The sequence below is a fragment of the Fukomys damarensis genome, unplaced genomic scaffold (assembly GCF_012274545.1).
Source record: "Fukomys damarensis isolate Sample0158 unplaced genomic scaffold, DMR_v1.0_HiC HiC_scaffold_12, whole genome shotgun sequence".
NCBI classification, from domain to species: domain Eukaryota; kingdom Metazoa; phylum Chordata; class Mammalia; order Rodentia; family Bathyergidae; genus Fukomys; species Fukomys damarensis.
Genome location: NW_022900924.1, coordinates 42981197 through 42997573, shown reverse-complemented (window position 1 = coordinate 42997573; position 16377 = coordinate 42981197). Strand labels below are relative to the sequence as shown.

The window sequence follows — 16377 nt, the reverse complement described above, 5'->3', positions numbered from 1 at the left end:
CGAAGATCAAAATCCCGAGGGCGCTCTCCGGCACAGTGACACCACCCTAGCTCCTGGCGCAGCCCAAGGCCGGCAGGTCAGTCATGAGGCGAGCGCAGGCCCCGCCTCGGTCGGACTCGGCCTGGTGACAGCCTGGCAGACCAGGACGCGCTGAGTAACCACATGGAGACCGGGGGGCGAGGCAAGAGCTGAGAGAACCGTGCGAAAGATCCTGTCCCCGCGACACGGTGTACTTCTCACCACTCTTGTGCCTGCTGTCAGGCGGGAGGGGTTGTGGGAAGAACGGAACGTTTCCCGAGAGGCTCTCCCCACTGCCCAGGAAGACAGCGATTCACAGGGAATGGTGGTCGGCATCTGCAGCCCACACCACAGGCCAGACCATGCAATGAGACCGGAGGCCCTAGTGTTAGTCAGCTGCACGTTAATCTCACATTTGTGTAAATGTTCTACTCGGCACCCCCCCACACACTTTTGTTTTGTTGAGAGGGTCTTGATGGTCTTAAACGTCGCTCAGGCTGGCCTCAAACTTGAAGCATTCCTCCTGCCTCAGCCTCCTGAGTGCTGGGATGCCCGCAGCACACCCCACACCCAATTGTCTGTCTGCTGAGGCTTTCATGGAGGGAAGCAGTCAGGTCTACTCAAGCTGGCGGAAACACAGAAGAGGGGAGTTACTCCAAGACCCGTCACTCGGGCGGGGCTCAGCTGGGAAGAAGGTGCCTGTGTATCCTCTAAGAGGCTGCTCCCCAAAGCCACCTAAACACTAAGAAGCTTCCTGCCACCTGGGGTCTGCTGCACCACTGCTGTCCCCCACTGACCCCAGCATAGCACAGCTCTCTGCTCTTGTGCCTCGGCCTGAAGCTGGCCCCGGGTGCAGCTCAGTGGAGCACTCAGCACCCCCCGAAATGTCCATATCCTGAACAGTCCAGACCCATCCTCTCCTTCTTTTCTAATTACTTTTTTTTTTTTTGAGACAGGGTCTCACTATGTAGTTGAGATTGACCTGGAACGCACTATGTAGCTCAGGCTGGTCTCGAACTCACAGTGATCCTCCTGCCTCAGCCTCCCAAATGCTGGGATTACAGGCGTGCCACCACGCCCTCACCTAAACACTAAGAAGCTTCCTGCCACCTGGGGTCTGCTGCACCACTGCTGTCCCCCACTGACCCCAGCATAGCACAGCTCTCTGCTCTTGTGCCTCGGCCTGAAGCTGGCCCCGGGTGCAGCTCAGTGGAGCACTCAGCACCCCCCGAAATGTCCATATCCTGAACAGTCCAGACCCATCCTCTCCTTCTTTTCTAATTACTTTTTTTTTTTTTGAGACAGGGTCTCACTATGTAGTTGAGATTGACCTGGAACGCACTATGTAGCTCAGGCTGGTCTCGAACTCACAGTGATCCTCCTGCCTCAGCCTCCCAAATGCTGGGATTACAGGCGTGCACCACCACGCCCGGCCCTAACCACACTCATCTTTAACCCAAAGAACATGGGGCTCACAGAGGGAAAGTGCGGTCCTCTGGCAGCTGCCACTAACACTTTAAAAAGAGTGCTTGGGTACCTTGGGTGTTGGGTAGAGAGAGGACTGGACAGCAGGAGGTGCTGGGCACCCATCTCTTCCCCCCGCCTCCAAGCCAAAAGCTCAAAGCGAAAAGGAAGCACTGTGGAGCCCACCTTTCCCAGGGTGCTGTAAGAATCCACGCCTCCCTTCTCCATCACTGAATACCATGCATCTGTCCACGGTAACAGATGGCACTCTGCTCACCGGTGTTGGGCTCAACAAGTCTGCAAATCTCCACTGCCTCAGTCTCTGCCCTTCCTGGAACTGTATTTGTCCTTAGAGTCACTTGTTTATCTCACAAGTGAGGTAAGCTTGACTGGCCAGACTCCACACCTAACTCAAGGGGGAATTCAAAGACAAGGACATTTTCAGGCGCGGGTGAATAATGATTAGGCTTGGAGAACTATCTTTTTGCTGGTTTGGGGCACACTGGTTGGAGATGACAAAGAGGCACCTGAAGAGTCGTGGGGGAGACGCACTGCACAGTCCCCAGAATTCTCAGACGGGGCCCTGTCAGGTGTACACTCGGGCCCATCTCTTAATACGAAGGCAAGCAGCGGCAGGCAGATTTCATTTACTTGGTTTATTACAGATGACGGTGGACCGTTAAGGCTGTGCAAGCACAGCAGCAAGTGGAAATCCAGCTCGCACTCGAGTGGCGTGGCAGAGCGACAGCTCTATGCAGACTTGCTCCTTTGTGTAACGTCAACAGAAGTGAGAAGGTCAGTGACAGCCTCCTGTGAGTGGAAATGTCTTCCACTCTTCTGCAATGTCTTGAGTCTCGTCTCCGCCTCGGGAGCAAGTCTGTTTACCCTTTATGTACAGAAGGGACCACTCTTCCCTCCTGGGACACGCAGAAGGGCTCCGTCAGGGCCCTCAAAGTGTCTCCCCACGGCAGCCGGGGATTCTCAGGTACTGCGAAGTTGCAAAGTGCTTTCAAAACGTCCCTTCCTCAGCCCTCTCTCCCTGACTCTCAAGTAAATAAACACACAGGGGGTTGGCCTGGGATGACAGCTCAGTGTGAGGGTCGCTCAAACATCTTCAGTCTAAAGGGATGAGGGGGACAGTGACAAACACGGAGCCTGGGAGATTGCGTCTGGTCCTGTGTGACAGGAAACAGGCGGAAGCTTGGGAGTCATCTCTCCTCCAGTGTAGTGACTTGGCGTTAAGTATCTGGGTTTGACCGGAAGTAGACTTCACCACTTTTACAAAGCCCTGAGTCTGAATCGGGGGCCTGACCTCAGTGAAATGTGGGTTTGTTCTCAAAGCTCCCTGAAGGATGAGGGAACTTCTAGTCAGCCCTTCAAGGGCCTTGGCTCTCAGAGGCTAACTGTCAATGGGAGAACCAGCACTGTAGCTGTGACCCAGTGTCCCTTCCACTTCCTCATGAGACCCTGTGCCCCTCCCCACCCCCAGCTCCGGCATACATCAGCTCCCACCAACCGTTTGTGACTTCCGGTTCAGCTTCCAGGGGCAGTGCCCAAGCCATTCTACCAGTGACCAACTATGGGAAGACAAGAACAGTGCACAGGAAAGTCAGTCCCAGAACACTGCCAGGTTAGGGCACAGAGCGGCCACCCTTGGAGAAGCAAACCGGACCAATGTTTCACAGAGCAATTAGGGGTTACAGCAACTTCAAGAACATCACAAACATACCAAGCCCATCGAGCACTTTTCCCATCAGAATGCACATTGACATGGGGATGGGGAGTGTTAAAATGAGCCCTAGGAAAATAACTGAACGAGTGAACGTCAGCAGGCTGGGTAGGGGTAAATGCGTAATTGGTGTTAAAGACTCTTGTAATCCCAAGTAGGCAGGGACATTCACATTCATATCTACAACCCGTCAAGTTTTCTAACACTAGGAATAGCAGGAAGGGTTTTCTCCCACTCTGAGAAAAGAAAGTAGGAATAGCAGGAAGGGTTTTCTCCCAATCTGAGAAAAGAAACTAAGGCAAGAGATCAGCCACCAGGGAGAGTCCCAGCTTGTGCACAGAGAACCGGAGCTGGGCTGTGTCTTCACTGAGAACCAGCATGACCGTCTGACAGGATGCAGCAGTTAGGGACTCACGTTAAGATGGTCCACAGGGCTCCTGGCCTCACCTTAGGGCGGCAGGGACTTTCCTGAGCATGAAAGATGGCACCAGTGTCCAGGAGCTCAGTCACCTGAGTCCCAGACCTAAGGGGAGGCCAGCAGCTCCCCTACCTGGATACGTGCCTAAGTCACAGCTGTGCCCCACTTTCACTGGTACAGGCTGCACTCGGGCCAGGCCTAAGCCTCAGTCATGCTGTTTGCTTCGTGCCCACTGGGAGAGATGAAGAAAGTCAGCTTGGGACACCATCTCTGCCTACAACTCTCTGAAGAGGGACGTCACAGCTGTCTCTCTGAGCTCTAGGACATTAATGACTGCTCTACACAAGCCTGACAGACAACCCCAGGGAGTCCTGTTCTCTGTGCTTCTCAGCATTTCAGGATCCGATGGAGAAAACCCCAGCCCCCACTACGTCAGCAAAGAAGATAGCTGTTTGGGGCCTGGCTCACAGGCTCCAGGGCTAAAAACAAGTGGAGATGATACCGGAGGTGCACTGGACCAGCGCTGGTCCTACGGAGATGGCCGTGCTGACAGAATTGGGCCTTGCCGTCCACTCCCTGCCAGGGGCACTAGAAGCTTCACTCAAGATCGTGTGTCAGTCCTGAGGGAAGGTGCCAGTGCCTCCAAATTAGCCGTCACAGCAGACTGGACCCATCCACCGAACAGAGGTTGGCCCCACGTGGACATCAGGCAAGTCATTAAAAAAATAATAATTTAGAAAAAAAAGCCCCGAGGGCAAAAGACCTTCACAGGGTGGCTCAGTTCTGCATTTTGTGTGACCCCAGCCCCAAGGCAGGGCACAACATGTGCTTCCCTCAGGTACCCTCCAGGACAGTGGCTTCGAGGGTCAGGACCTCTGCAGGTTCCTCCTCGTAGTCGGACAAGTAGGACTCCAGGCTGTGCCTGGCCAGCAGTTCCCGCCGGGCCTGCAGCCGCTCGCACCGAGGACAGCATCCAGACTTGAAGCAGGCCTTGTGGTAGCACGCTTTACATTCTGATCAGGGGAGACGAGAGGGAAGGGAACTTACGTCACCTCAGATGCCACGGCCTCTACCACCACAGTCGGCGCTCTGGCGCTGGGATGCAAACCGTGGCTAACACGGGTGGCTCGGGGGAAATACGTTCACTTATGTTTAGTCTTCCTTGCCCTAATCCTTGAACCAGCACCCACCTTCACAGATCCGGCACTTCTGCAGCTCGAAAGGGAAGATGATGTCTTCCTCCTTCTGACAGAACTCACAGATGAAGCCCTTGGCTTGGCAGAGCTGGGAGGAAGCAGACAGGCAGCCAGTGAGGAACCTGCCTGAGAGGGGACTTCACGGAGCAATGCGAAGAAACCCTCCAGGGGGCAAAGGCGATCCTAGCGCCTCCAGGGATGAGACTGGGCCAAACGGGGCCCGGGCAGGGCAGCGCCAGACAGGCTTTAGGTGGGGACCAGAGCGGCACTGGCTTGGAAAGTCCCTGCAGCAGAGCAGCTCTCAATGAGGAAGGAAAGGAGGAAGGGACGGTGCCACAGAGCTGCAGACTCGATGTGCCAGTCTGGGTAAGGGTTTTATCTTGGCATCACTGCTAATTAAGACGAAGTGTAAAACAAGGCTGCCTCCACAAATCACTATCAGCATCGAGTCAAGTACAGAGTCAAGCACACCCAACTCCCCAGCACACAGGCCTCTACCTGTGCCCCTCTTGAGCTTGAATTCTGGGATTGCCTGCACAGAAACACAAAGTGCACAGAGGCTGAGATGGAGAGATTTAAAATAGAAGTTCTGGGGCTGAGGCAGGACGACCACCACGAGTTTGAGGCCAGCCTGGGCTGCACAGTGAGTTCCAGGGCAGCCTGAACTATATAAAAAATAAAAATAAAAATGGAGTTTCTGAATTTCTGGCATGTTTAATTTACCATGGACAGTAATAACTGTACTTGAAGAATATCTGAAAGGTTACAAAATGCTGTCACATTAGTAACTTCATCAATGCTCAAACATACTGAGAGGAAAAGATAGTGTGGACAGTATTCTCATTTTGAGACAAGGAAACTGAGGCAGGGAACATGATTTCTTTCGGTGACACTAACTGAAAGGGCTTCCCTTCCCACACGGGAGAGTTCTTCTGTGGGGCGATGCCAACCCCAATTCCTGCATATGACCGAGCTGCTCAGACCGGGCGAACAGCGGCCCTGTCCAGTTTCACCCGCAGTGCTGACTGGCCCTTTCAGCTTCCTGAGCAGAATGACAAGGACCCAGGTCCACCCCACTCCCCAGCCCTGAGTGAAGGCCGCTCTGAGAGTCGGCACGAGGTCTCACCATGCATCGCTCCACATGGGCAGCCCCTGCCTGGGTGAGCTCGGTGAGCCGCGGCCCCAGCTCCCCCTTCTTGGTGGCGGTCAGGTCATTCAGAGAGTACAGGTGGAGGTCCTCTGTCAGGTGGCCTGGGACTGTGTCAAAGGAGTCCAGCAGCCTGTCGGTGAGCGGCAGCACACGGGGAAGGGAATGAACATTTTTGCGTGGTACACTGTAGCAGAAAAAGCCCTATTCAGCCACAACAGAGAGGAGCTATGAGGGTGGGTGACATCTGCTGGCCCAACTGTTCCGGTCACCCCAGCCTTCCCACACCAACAGGGATCTGGATGGCAGAAGTGACTTCATTTATAACCTCGTACAGAGTAACCAATGCCAGCTTACAAACAGCGGTGCCCACACTGAACAGAATAACCACAGATTCACCCACCCTAGAGGGCAGCAACAGTTACTGCTGTGGCTTCTTGTTCACCACTTCTGGACATTTCTACAAAATCTCCCTACTCTCTTTCTCTCTCCTGATAACACCGGAGCCGCCTGCTGAGACGTGACCCATGAGGACATAACTCAGCCAGAGGACTCCGCCCGGACTTACTCCTTGGCCAGTCGGCACGTCTTGAACATGTTCTTCATGTGGTACAGCTGGATCCGAAGCAGCTGGGGAGAAGACATTGGGGTGGGGGTTTGGAGAGAGAGGACTGTGTGTCAGAAAGGCCAGTCATGCAGGTTTCCCTCCTATTTTCTTCTCAGTAATATTTTCAGTTAACGAGAAATTCTGCTTTTGCCGTCAAATGCTGTCTATAGCTTCAGACCTGCTGCTGCAAGTTTGGGGCTCTGACAAGACAGATATCTAGGAAATGGAAAACTGTCAGAAGGCCGACAGATGACAGAAGGCTGGGGTGCAGCTTGGTGGTGAAAGGCTTGCCCAGCATGTGTGAAGCCCTGGATCCCATCCCCAGAACCACACAAAGAAACGAAGAATTACAAGTTAAGTAAACAGAGCAGGACGCCAAAGGAGATGGCTACAGCTAGACCAGCATGGCAACCTTGGGAAGCCCTAAGAGACCACAGAGGGCAGGGCGGGACCTTGTCCCAGCCTTACCCGCACTTGGTTGAGCAGCTTGACCTTCCTGTAGAGGGCGCTGTTGATATCCTGCACGTTGAAGAGGGGATCATTCCAGATCTTGAGCAGCAGGTCCTTGGAGAAATTGCTGACGTAGTACTTGCTGAAGTCCCACTTGCGCAGGACCCGGCCAGGAATGACCATCTGGGCATTCTCATGGCAGCACTGACAGAAGTACTTGCCTAGGTACTCACAGTACCTTAGCCGCTTGATGTAATCTGGAAGAATGGAGGGCAGATGTGAGGCAGTTCTGCCACTCCTCAAAGGGAGGGAGGGGCCGGCCTGTGGCCACCAGTCACCTTCTGCGGAGCCAGCGGAAACCCACCCAGGGGCCTGTGGACCCTACATCCTGGAGACCACAGAGGAAACACAGCTGCCAGAGTTGGTGAGACGCAGCCTCCAACTGCCCTGCTTCCTCCAAGGACAGTTCCCCTCCGCTGGCCACGGCTCTTGCTAGTTCTCCTCCCCACCAGGCCCCTCTTCCTTTCTCTCCAGTTCTGCCCTGTCCCGCTCCTACTGCTCCTGACAGGCCCCTTTCTCTGAGGTGTGGGAGCAGGCACAGCCCTTGGGCAGCATGGAGCCAGGAGGCCTCACCAGGGTCAGTCCGGATGCCGCACCCCGCACAGCGGTAATTCTGCTTGGCTACAGCGATCTTTCTCCTAGGGAAAGGCGAAGGGGTGTTGGCAGGTGGCTGTGGGAAGCCTTGAGGTACAAAGGAGGAGGGTACGACTCGGGGGAGAGAATTCACCTGAACCTTTGGACAGAGCTGAGGGTTGGAAGGTTAGGGTTAGATCTTGGCAGTGGCTCTCCCCAACTATGAGTCAGATTTTCTGTACAACAGAAAGGCAAAAGAGCAACAGGGCAGAAAGGTATCCAACCATCTTACAGAAACGAAAAATCAGTAAGCTCATACACTGACAGGAGAGCGGCAGCAGGCTGGGAATGCCAGTGAGGTGTGTAACAACAAGTTAACTCTGGACAGGATCGGAAAGATGAAGAGTAACACAGGAAGTGCGGGTGGAAGCCGAGACCAGAAGAGAGGGCGCCGGTCCTGACATCCCCAGGTGTTCCTGTTTCCCGAAGAGCACAGCGTGGGGACTCACGTTGGGGCTGGATGGACGTTAAAAATGATCTGAGGCCGGGGTGGGGCCCATTCCAGGTTGCCACGCACACGGATCCGCAGCTTATAGATGTCTGCATGCTGCCCGTCATCTGGAGAGATGGGCAGGGAGTCGGGGATGGGCAGGAGCTGTGGGAGAGAACACAGGGGAGCTGGTGAGGACAGGCTGGGAGCACAGGCTGGGCCCTTGCGGCCATGACAGAAAGTCACTTCAGGAACACCACAGGCCAAGGACTTCAGGGAACGCTGGCCTCAAAACAAGCCAGAAGGTGCCGCAGACTCCAGGAGCCAAGGAGCTGAACAGCAACTGCGTCCTGGAGCAGCGGGTCTCACCCCAGGAACCCTGGTGTAGCAGGGGGTCTCAGGCCTTCGAGCTGTTTTGGCAGTGTCTCAAATTTAGCCACAAAACAGGAGCTCCGGCTCAAGCTCTGTGAGCAGGAGGTCAGCAGACTCCATAACATCCGCTTTTAATGACTGCTAGGAAAACCGAGACAGGCATCCATCCATCCATCCATCCAGGCATGCGTTCGTCCAACGCATTTGTAACAGATGGCTTTCATGCATAAGGGAGGACACCGGAGAGCGATGAACAGCGGGGCTCCGAGCCTACCTTCTGGGGGGCATCATGCTCTGGGACCAGCCACTCCAGCTCCGAGGCCGCCGGAAGCTGCATCCCCTCAAACTGCTTCAGAAGCCCCATGGCCACCGCCTCGGCCGACGTGGAGTGCAGGACGCAGTGGGATCTAGGGAAGTAGGGAGCGAGGGGAGCTGAGCACAGGGCGAAGACAGGACAACCAGAGGCTCCCTCAGGACCTGAGACTGCCAGAGGGAGCTGTCCAGCTTCCTTCCTCTTCCTCAGACACGTGCACGGTCGAAACACTGGTCTTTGAGTCCTAAAACTCGGGTTCGAATCTCACTACCATTGCAGGAAGGGCTCCATAACTTCCTTTCGCTGGACTTCTTCCAAAATAAAGCGAGGGAAACTGTTTGAGATGGGCCGGGGATTTAGCTCAGTGGTTCCACCGCCTACCTCGCAAGTGCAAGGGTCCGAGTTCGATTCCCCAGTACCAACAAACAAAAATAAGACCTGTTTTAGTTATAATGGGCCATCCAAATGGGCGACTACTTCCTCCTCTAGCTGGGTCTGTGCTACAGCACGTGCTCAGTTTGATTTCATGATCAAAAAGTCACAATCACCACTGTCTCCCAGGACTTTGATCTTCTGGGATCACCAGTTATGACAGGAGTCGTCAGAGGAAGAGTAAAACATGCTGTGACCCTGGTGTCCATGACAGTCCACTCCACTGAGACCAAAGGCCTTTCCTCCGTTCTTTCTTCCTGGCAGTTATCCCTGTGTCCTTTTATATCAGGATGGCTCTACCCATATGCCAAGACTGGGTTTGTTTCTCCACCTACCCCAAGGATACTAAAAAAATAAATAAACTACTCACAAGGACTGGGAGGTAATGAAAGGTCTGCTGTTCGAGGCTGTGCTCCCTTGGATGTCGGCATCTAAATGGAAACCAGAAGTAAGGGGAACAGGAAGAGGATCGAAAGGAGAGCGAAGATAACAAAACCATCAAGAGTGCTGCCCGCTGAGCGCTTGAGGTGCTCACTCCATGCTGTGCGGGGTCAGGGGCAGGAGAACTCGAAACACAACTCCCGATTTGGTTCTACTCAAGTCACAAGCAGGCTGAACTAGAGAAGTACACAGAGCACTGGGAAGGTCCAAGAGGTTACAAGTCCAGGTGGGAACTCAAACTCGAGAGCTGGTATAAAATAGTCAATGAGAAGAGCAGACGTCTTCAGGCACCCAGGGACACTACCTCTAGCAAGCAGAAGAAGCACAAAAGGATGACTCAGATCTCTCTTGGTCTCTGAATTTCAACCTTTCTTAAATGGTCACAGAGGCCAGAACTCTATCTGGCTTCTTTTTCTTGCCAGCACTGGGGACTGAACCTAGGGCTGTTTTGTTTTTTGGTTTTTGTTTTTGTTTTTTGTTTTTTTTTTTTGAGACAGGTCCTCTCTATGTAGTTCAGGCTGGCCTCAAACTTACTATGTAGCCCAGGCTGGCCTCGAATTTATGCAGTCCTCCTGCCTCAGCCTCCCAAGTGCTGGGATTACAGTCATGCACCACCACACCAGGCTCAAAGTGCTTTTTGCATAATGGGTTTTCAGAAAATATTTCCTAAATGAATTATTAATCAACTAAAATTAAAAGCTTTTGCAATTTCATCTTGTTTGGGAGTACTAGAGAAGAAAAAATGAAAGAAAAATCTTAGATAATCTTAAAATGCTAACCAATTTTGTTACTTTAGAACTTGCTACACACCACAGGGGGGAGAGGTTGGGAAGTCATAGTTGCTGAGGAAACCAGTCTCCATAAAAGCTGTAATCATGTGCCACACAACAATGTTTCTGTAGATAAGAGTGATCCCGTCCAATGATATTGTCCAGAGCCAGGGTAGCCACCTTAATCTGTGTAAGTATGATGTTTGTACAAAATCATCTAATGACACATTTCTAAGAATGTGTCCCTGCATTTAATCAAAGTATGACGATATTCAGCAATTTTTAATTCTCCCAGAAAGGAAGTCTTTTTTTTTTCCTTTGAGAAACAAATCATTCTTTTCTCTTTAGAACATATTATCAAGTCAGATTTTACCATTTTTAGCCAGGTGTGGTGGCACACAGGAGGCTGAGGAAGGAGGATCGCAGGGAGTTGAAGGCCAGCCTAGCTCACATAGTAAGTTCAAGGCTATCCTGAACTACATAATGAGACCCTATCTCAAAAAAAATTTACCAAGTTTCTTCCGCTTACCAGAGGTACAAAGAAGTGGCAGGATTTCTTAGCCAATCAGGAATATTCCAAGACTGTGGAAAACAACCCTGTGGGGTAAGAACCTTATCCCAGCAGTACCTGGGAACAAAACACCTGTCCTGATCAGGTGCCCCCCAGTCCTCCTGGGGTAGTGCTACATCCTGACGACTCTGCTCAGTTGAAAAAGAGGACCAAGTTGACCTGGATAGACACTAGTTGAGGGTGTGGGTAAAAGTAGATCAGGGTCACTAGGTGTGGTGATGCATGCCTGTAATCCCCAAACTCAGGAGGCTGAGGCAGGAGGGTCACCTCCAGTTTGAGGCCAGCCTGGGCTTCACAGTGAGTCCAAGGCTGGACTGAATTATATAGCAAGATCTTGTCTCTAAAAAACACCATAGGCGGGGGGCAGGGATTTAGCTCAGTGATGCCATGCCTGACTCACAAGCACAAGCACAAGGTCTTGAGTTCGATCCCCAGTATTGGTGGGGGGAGGACAGTAAGGGTCTAAGACAGCTAATGACGAAATAAACAGGAAAGAGAAAGTCATTCAATTCCAAATAATAGCACTTGAGGGGCCCGGAATGTAGCTCAGTGGGTTCTGCCACTTGCCTTGCAAGCGCAAGGTCCCAAGTTCAATCCCTGGTACAAACAAGCAAACAAGCAAAAAAACAAATAACAGTACTTGAGAAAAAATTCTAGGAAACTCATCTTCCGAGTAAAATTTAACCTAATTATAAAACTTGTTATGGATTTCTTGTTCAAAAGCAAATTATTTTCCTCCAAGAAAACTGACTTCAAGTGTTTGAGGTGCTTTAGATATTTTAGAATAAAGCTATTATTACAGACTGAAAAAATGTCAGAAAATATAAAAATGAACAACAAAAACAACTGACGATACGTCCTAAGAAGAATGGGCTGTGTGTCCGGACAATGGTTAAAAATTAGTTCTTTGCAAATCTGCAAATTTCTTAGGAAATTTTGCAAATTTCTTTAAAGAAAGAAAAAAAAAAGATCCAAAAGGATGGGAGAAGCAACTGACTACCTTCTTGAATTTGGATGTAATTTTTAAAACATCAGAAATATAGTTCCCGAATGTTCCTTTTTATACATTATGGCAGCTTTCGGAGGACTGCCCTTTGCCTCCCCTTTCTGCTCTTTCTGGTCTTTGACGTGTGAGTCAGGCCAGAGCCTTCGCTACCATCTGTGTGACAATTATTAAAAGGGCAGCAAAGTGATGAGACTGATATTCTACACATGTTCCTCAGACCAGGACTTGCTCCTCAGGCTGAGACGCTTTTGGGAACTCACATTCACAGGCAGGCTCACTACAGCTTGGAAGACAGCTACTGCCAACTCCCCCAAGCCCGGCCTCAGGCGCCTCCAAAGGCAGTGGCTCCCCCAAGGGGCGATGGTCACAAATCTGATTCTTGGTAGGAAGGGTTCCTACTGGCATCCAGCACGTAGAGCCAGCCGCACATCACAGCTCCTGCCACCAAAGAATTACACAGCCCAGAGGCCCCAACGCTGCCTGAGCACTTTTCCTTTCAGGGATTCTGCTCTGAAGTGACTAGGAAATTCACTGATTCCACCACTCCCTGGGGCCAGGGGCTGCAGCAAGTTTCCACCAGGAGCGCACTTGGGTCTCCCTCGGGGCAGGCTCCTTCCAGACTGACGCTTTCCCTGGCTCCTGCTTTGCTTCGGGGACACTGAGCAGCTGGATGGACTGCGCCGTACCCACTCCCGCAGCACGTTCCGAATCTGCCTTAATTGTACCCCCCTGGGATTCTGCTGCTCATCCTGAAGGAGAGGGTGGAACGCTCTGATTTTCTTCTAATCTGGAGAGCAAGTCAGTCACAGGCTGTGGTGTAATCAAACATATATATTTGGTCTGTCTCCAGGTTCTCCCCAGAGCTCCCCAAACCCTTGGGTTTTTCTGAGTGGTAGCAGTATCTTTTCTTATTCACAAGGAGACCCTTCTGACCACACCTTAGGGTGGGCTCATGCAATGACTCTGTAAGCCCGATAGCTTCAGATGGGGCTGGCCCAGAAGAATCAACCACAGGAGTATCAGGCAGGAACCCTCACTCCCCTGCCCTCCTGGGGCAATTACCAAAGTTGGGTTACCAAAGGCTGATGATGAAACTGCAACGAAAAACAACGCAGCAACCAGGTGAGGGGAGCATCCCAGTACACAACCATGTGGATGGACTAGGAGGCAGCACCCCTAAACTCCAAGGAGACACAGAGGTCCCTCGGCTGCGGACTCTGCAGGACCCTGCCCTCCTACGTCTCTTTTCATGTGGCTATTCATTTGTATGCTTTATAATAAACTATAATTTTTTTTTTTTTGAGACAGAGTCTCACTATGTAGTTCATGTTAGCCTTGTAGTTTATGTAGCCCAGGCTGGCCTCAGATTTGCTGTGATCCTCATGTCTCAGCCTCCTGAGTGCTGGGATTACAGGTGTGTGCCACCATACTCAGTTTAAACTATAATCTTAAGTACAGCCCTTTCCTAAATTCTGAGAGTCATTCTAGAGAAGTCTCATACTGAAAGGGCTCCTGAGAATGTGTGAATTTGCGGTCAGTAGCACAGAAGTGTGGGGAACGCACTGGCATCTGGCATCTGGCACAGGAGTGATCTAGGGAAACTGAGCCCTTCACTCGTGCATCTGTGCTCACTCTAGGTAGCCAGTGTCAGAACCAACTGGAGCTCACCTATGCGGTGTTAGAGAACTCAAGAAATGTTGCTGGAAAGCCACACAGGAAGAAAACAAGGACTGTTAAGCGACCACCTTATCATGCATAGAAACTAGCTACATTAAAGGGACCACGGAAGGTGGAAAATATGCGTTAAAAATCTGAATTTCTGAATGGGAGAGCAACCTGGCTACTTCACCTGGAGGTCTTGCAGATGCATGGGTTCTCTAGCATGCAGTAGGAGAGCTTTTCCTCCTCGCTTTACAGTGTCACAATTCAGACACAATTCAGGGAAGAGCTTTGGTTGCTATTCGTCTCGAAATCTATGACTTGTAGGGACAGAACAACTGCCTTTCCTGACAGAGGCCGCTCCTGGCCTCCAGACCGCCGCTTCCACCAAGAGCCAGGGATCCACGGAGCAGGTTGAGGCTGTTGGTGCAGACACAAAAGCCCCACTTTGTAAGCTGGACTTTCACTTTCTTTTGATTCTTCTTGTCCTTTCTCTTAGGGTTACACTATAGCTCCTTCTGAATACTTCCAAGTAACCTCAGTTGTATCACGGAGCCCGGAGAGTAGGATTCTAATTTCATGCGGTGTGGGTCAGCCGGATAGGGCAAGAGGAATCCGAGTGCGTGACAACCCAAGAGGAAGGAAGAGGAAGTGAGGAAGGGCACAGGGAGACAGGCAGCCCACGCCACCACAGCATTTCCTTTCAAGTTCTCTTCTGCTTAGATTTTATTTATTCGGCTTATTTTATTTCTTTTTGTTGTTGTTGATTTTTGAGACAGGGACTTGTTACAAGGCTGGCCTTGAATTTAAATTTGAAAGGGGTTTTGTTTTTAGCAAGAGAAAACGCCCTTTACAATAACCAACATTCCCTAACAGGCCATAAAGAAGATCTCCCACTTTGGAGTCTCACAGCCTATGATTCCAAATGGCAAGAAACTTAGTAATGAAAGTTTCTTAGGAACAAAAGGTCGCTTCTTACCTTGGATTTCAAGCTCATCAACCTCATCAGTGGAGCCAGAGTCAGAGAACTGTGTCGAATCCCGAGAGCTGAACTGGGAGCTGCTGGAGGTAACCTGAAAGCCTGTTGTATTAAAAAATAGTAACAATAAATAGGATAAAGAGAGGTCTCCTGTTCCTTTCCCCATCACTGATCCCTCAAAAGGCTTTTGTTTTGTAAAAGGGTTTCGCTATGCAGCCCAGGCTGGCCCTGAACTCCCAATGATTCTTCTGCCTTAGCCACCGAGTGCTTGCACCATCACAGCCAGATCCTTTAGAAAGTTTCATGTAATACAACACACTACACTTAGGAAACAAATCTGGAAGGAGTCTTAGTTCCTTTCATGTCAAAGCCTATTTCACAAGGAAGCTATTTCTGATGTCAGAAATAGATGAACTCTAGGGTGACTATTCTTAGTCTGGCTAAAAAAAAAAGAACAGCATAGTAATATCTTTCTGAGAGCCTTCGGCTTGGGGGTAACAATCTAAAGGAAGACCAGAAGCTGGGCGTGGTGGCACCCACCTGTGATGGAGGATCACAGTGAGTTCGAGGTCAGCCCGAGCTACAAAGTGAGTTCAAGGCCAATGAACTAACTAGCAAAAACAAAACTCGAAAAAAAAAAATAAAAGAAGTCCAGAAACCAAAATCCCCAAGATGCTGATCTGTAGCGAAGCCCTGAGGAGCAGCACAAGGGAGCCCAGCCACACTCACTGCCGCGCTCTGTCTCCTGGTACTCCGGGAGCAGGTTCTTGGTGCGGATCTGCCGGCGCCGGAGGCGGATTTTCTGCTTCAACTCCTGGATCTCTCTATCGCTGTCCCCCTCCTCTACCTCCTCCTCCTCCAAGCACTGGTTCATCATGTTGCACTTCATCAGCTCGATGGCTGCAATCAGGGACTCGGAGATGCTGAAGTGGGCGTTCTCCTGCAGAGGAGGGCACCAGAGAAGTCGCCTGGTGGGGCCTTGAGGGACTGAAGGCTTCGCTGCCGAGCACGCTGGGAGGTCAGAGCTTCCAGCCATGCCCTGCTCTTGCCAGAAACACTCAGAGAAAGCGAGCTCTCTCACAAGGAAAGCCATCAGCAGAAACCTGTTCCATCTTGGATTCTCCTTGCTCTCTCCTTGCCCACGCCTGTCCCTTCTTCCTCCATTTTCCACAAAAAATGAGAAGAGACCCTCTGCAGGTTGGCCAGGAGCCCCTGCAAATACGTTTACAAACCAAGGCACAGTGCTCCCTGACCACCTTGAAGCTCAGGCCTCTCGGGCAGTAACTCTTTCACCATGACGGCCATGGTGAGATGCACAGCTGCCAGCAACACCGCCACACCTGAGGCCGGCGTGGTGCACAGGCCGACTGCTTCAGCAGATAGCCGGAGTCCCCAAGCAGCTGCAGCCTGTAAGGAGAGGAGGAGGAGCTCCAGAGCTTCCGGAGCATTCTCATGAGGGCTCAAAGCACAAGGGGAGATGAACTGAGTCAACTTCTGAAGAAGATAAAGCCTGAAATCACTGGGAGATGCTTTTTGGGTCTTGTGACTGCTGTTAAAAATATTTTGTTTATGGACCCGATAACATCTAGAGCTCTAACATTTTTAAACCCAAGCCCCTAGGACACTGTAGCTCTTTGTAGTCCTTTTTCTTAGTTTTTTTTTTTTTTTTTTTTTTTTTTTTT

The 16377-nt window shown here is 51.2% G+C and overlaps 1 protein-coding gene across 8 annotated transcripts in view; it reads right to left on the bottom strand.

The window, feature by feature from the left end:
• Nucleotides 1-1559: 1559 nt before the first annotated feature.
• The window catches only part of Rubcn (rubicon autophagy regulator), a 66848-nt gene continuing 52030 nt past the window's right edge, over nt 1560-16377 (bottom strand). For 4 of the 8 annotated variants that reach the window (XM_010623973.3, XM_010623976.2, XM_010623974.3 and 1 more), the window contains 11 exons: nt 15425-15635; nt 14696-14797; nt 9640-9700; nt 8799-8931; nt 8172-8317; nt 7663-7727; nt 7048-7286; nt 6541-6602; nt 5952-6159; nt 4820-4913; nt 1560-4642 (listed from right to left, as the gene is read on the bottom strand). In XM_010623973.3, the coding sequence (XP_010622275.1) occupies nt 4464-4642; nt 4820-4913; nt 5952-6159; nt 6541-6602; nt 7048-7286; nt 7663-7727; nt 8172-8317; nt 8799-8931; nt 9640-9700; nt 14696-14797; nt 15425-15635 (1500 nt within the window). In that variant the 3' untranslated portion in view covers nt 1560-4463. The remainder of the gene's footprint in view (nt 4643-4819; nt 4914-5951; nt 6160-6540; nt 6603-7047; nt 7287-7662; nt 7728-8171; nt 8318-8798; nt 8932-9639; nt 9701-14695; nt 14798-15424; nt 15636-16377) is intronic. The other 4 variants (XM_010623977.2, XM_010623979.3, XM_010623978.2 and 1 more) reach the window with 3 other exon arrangements.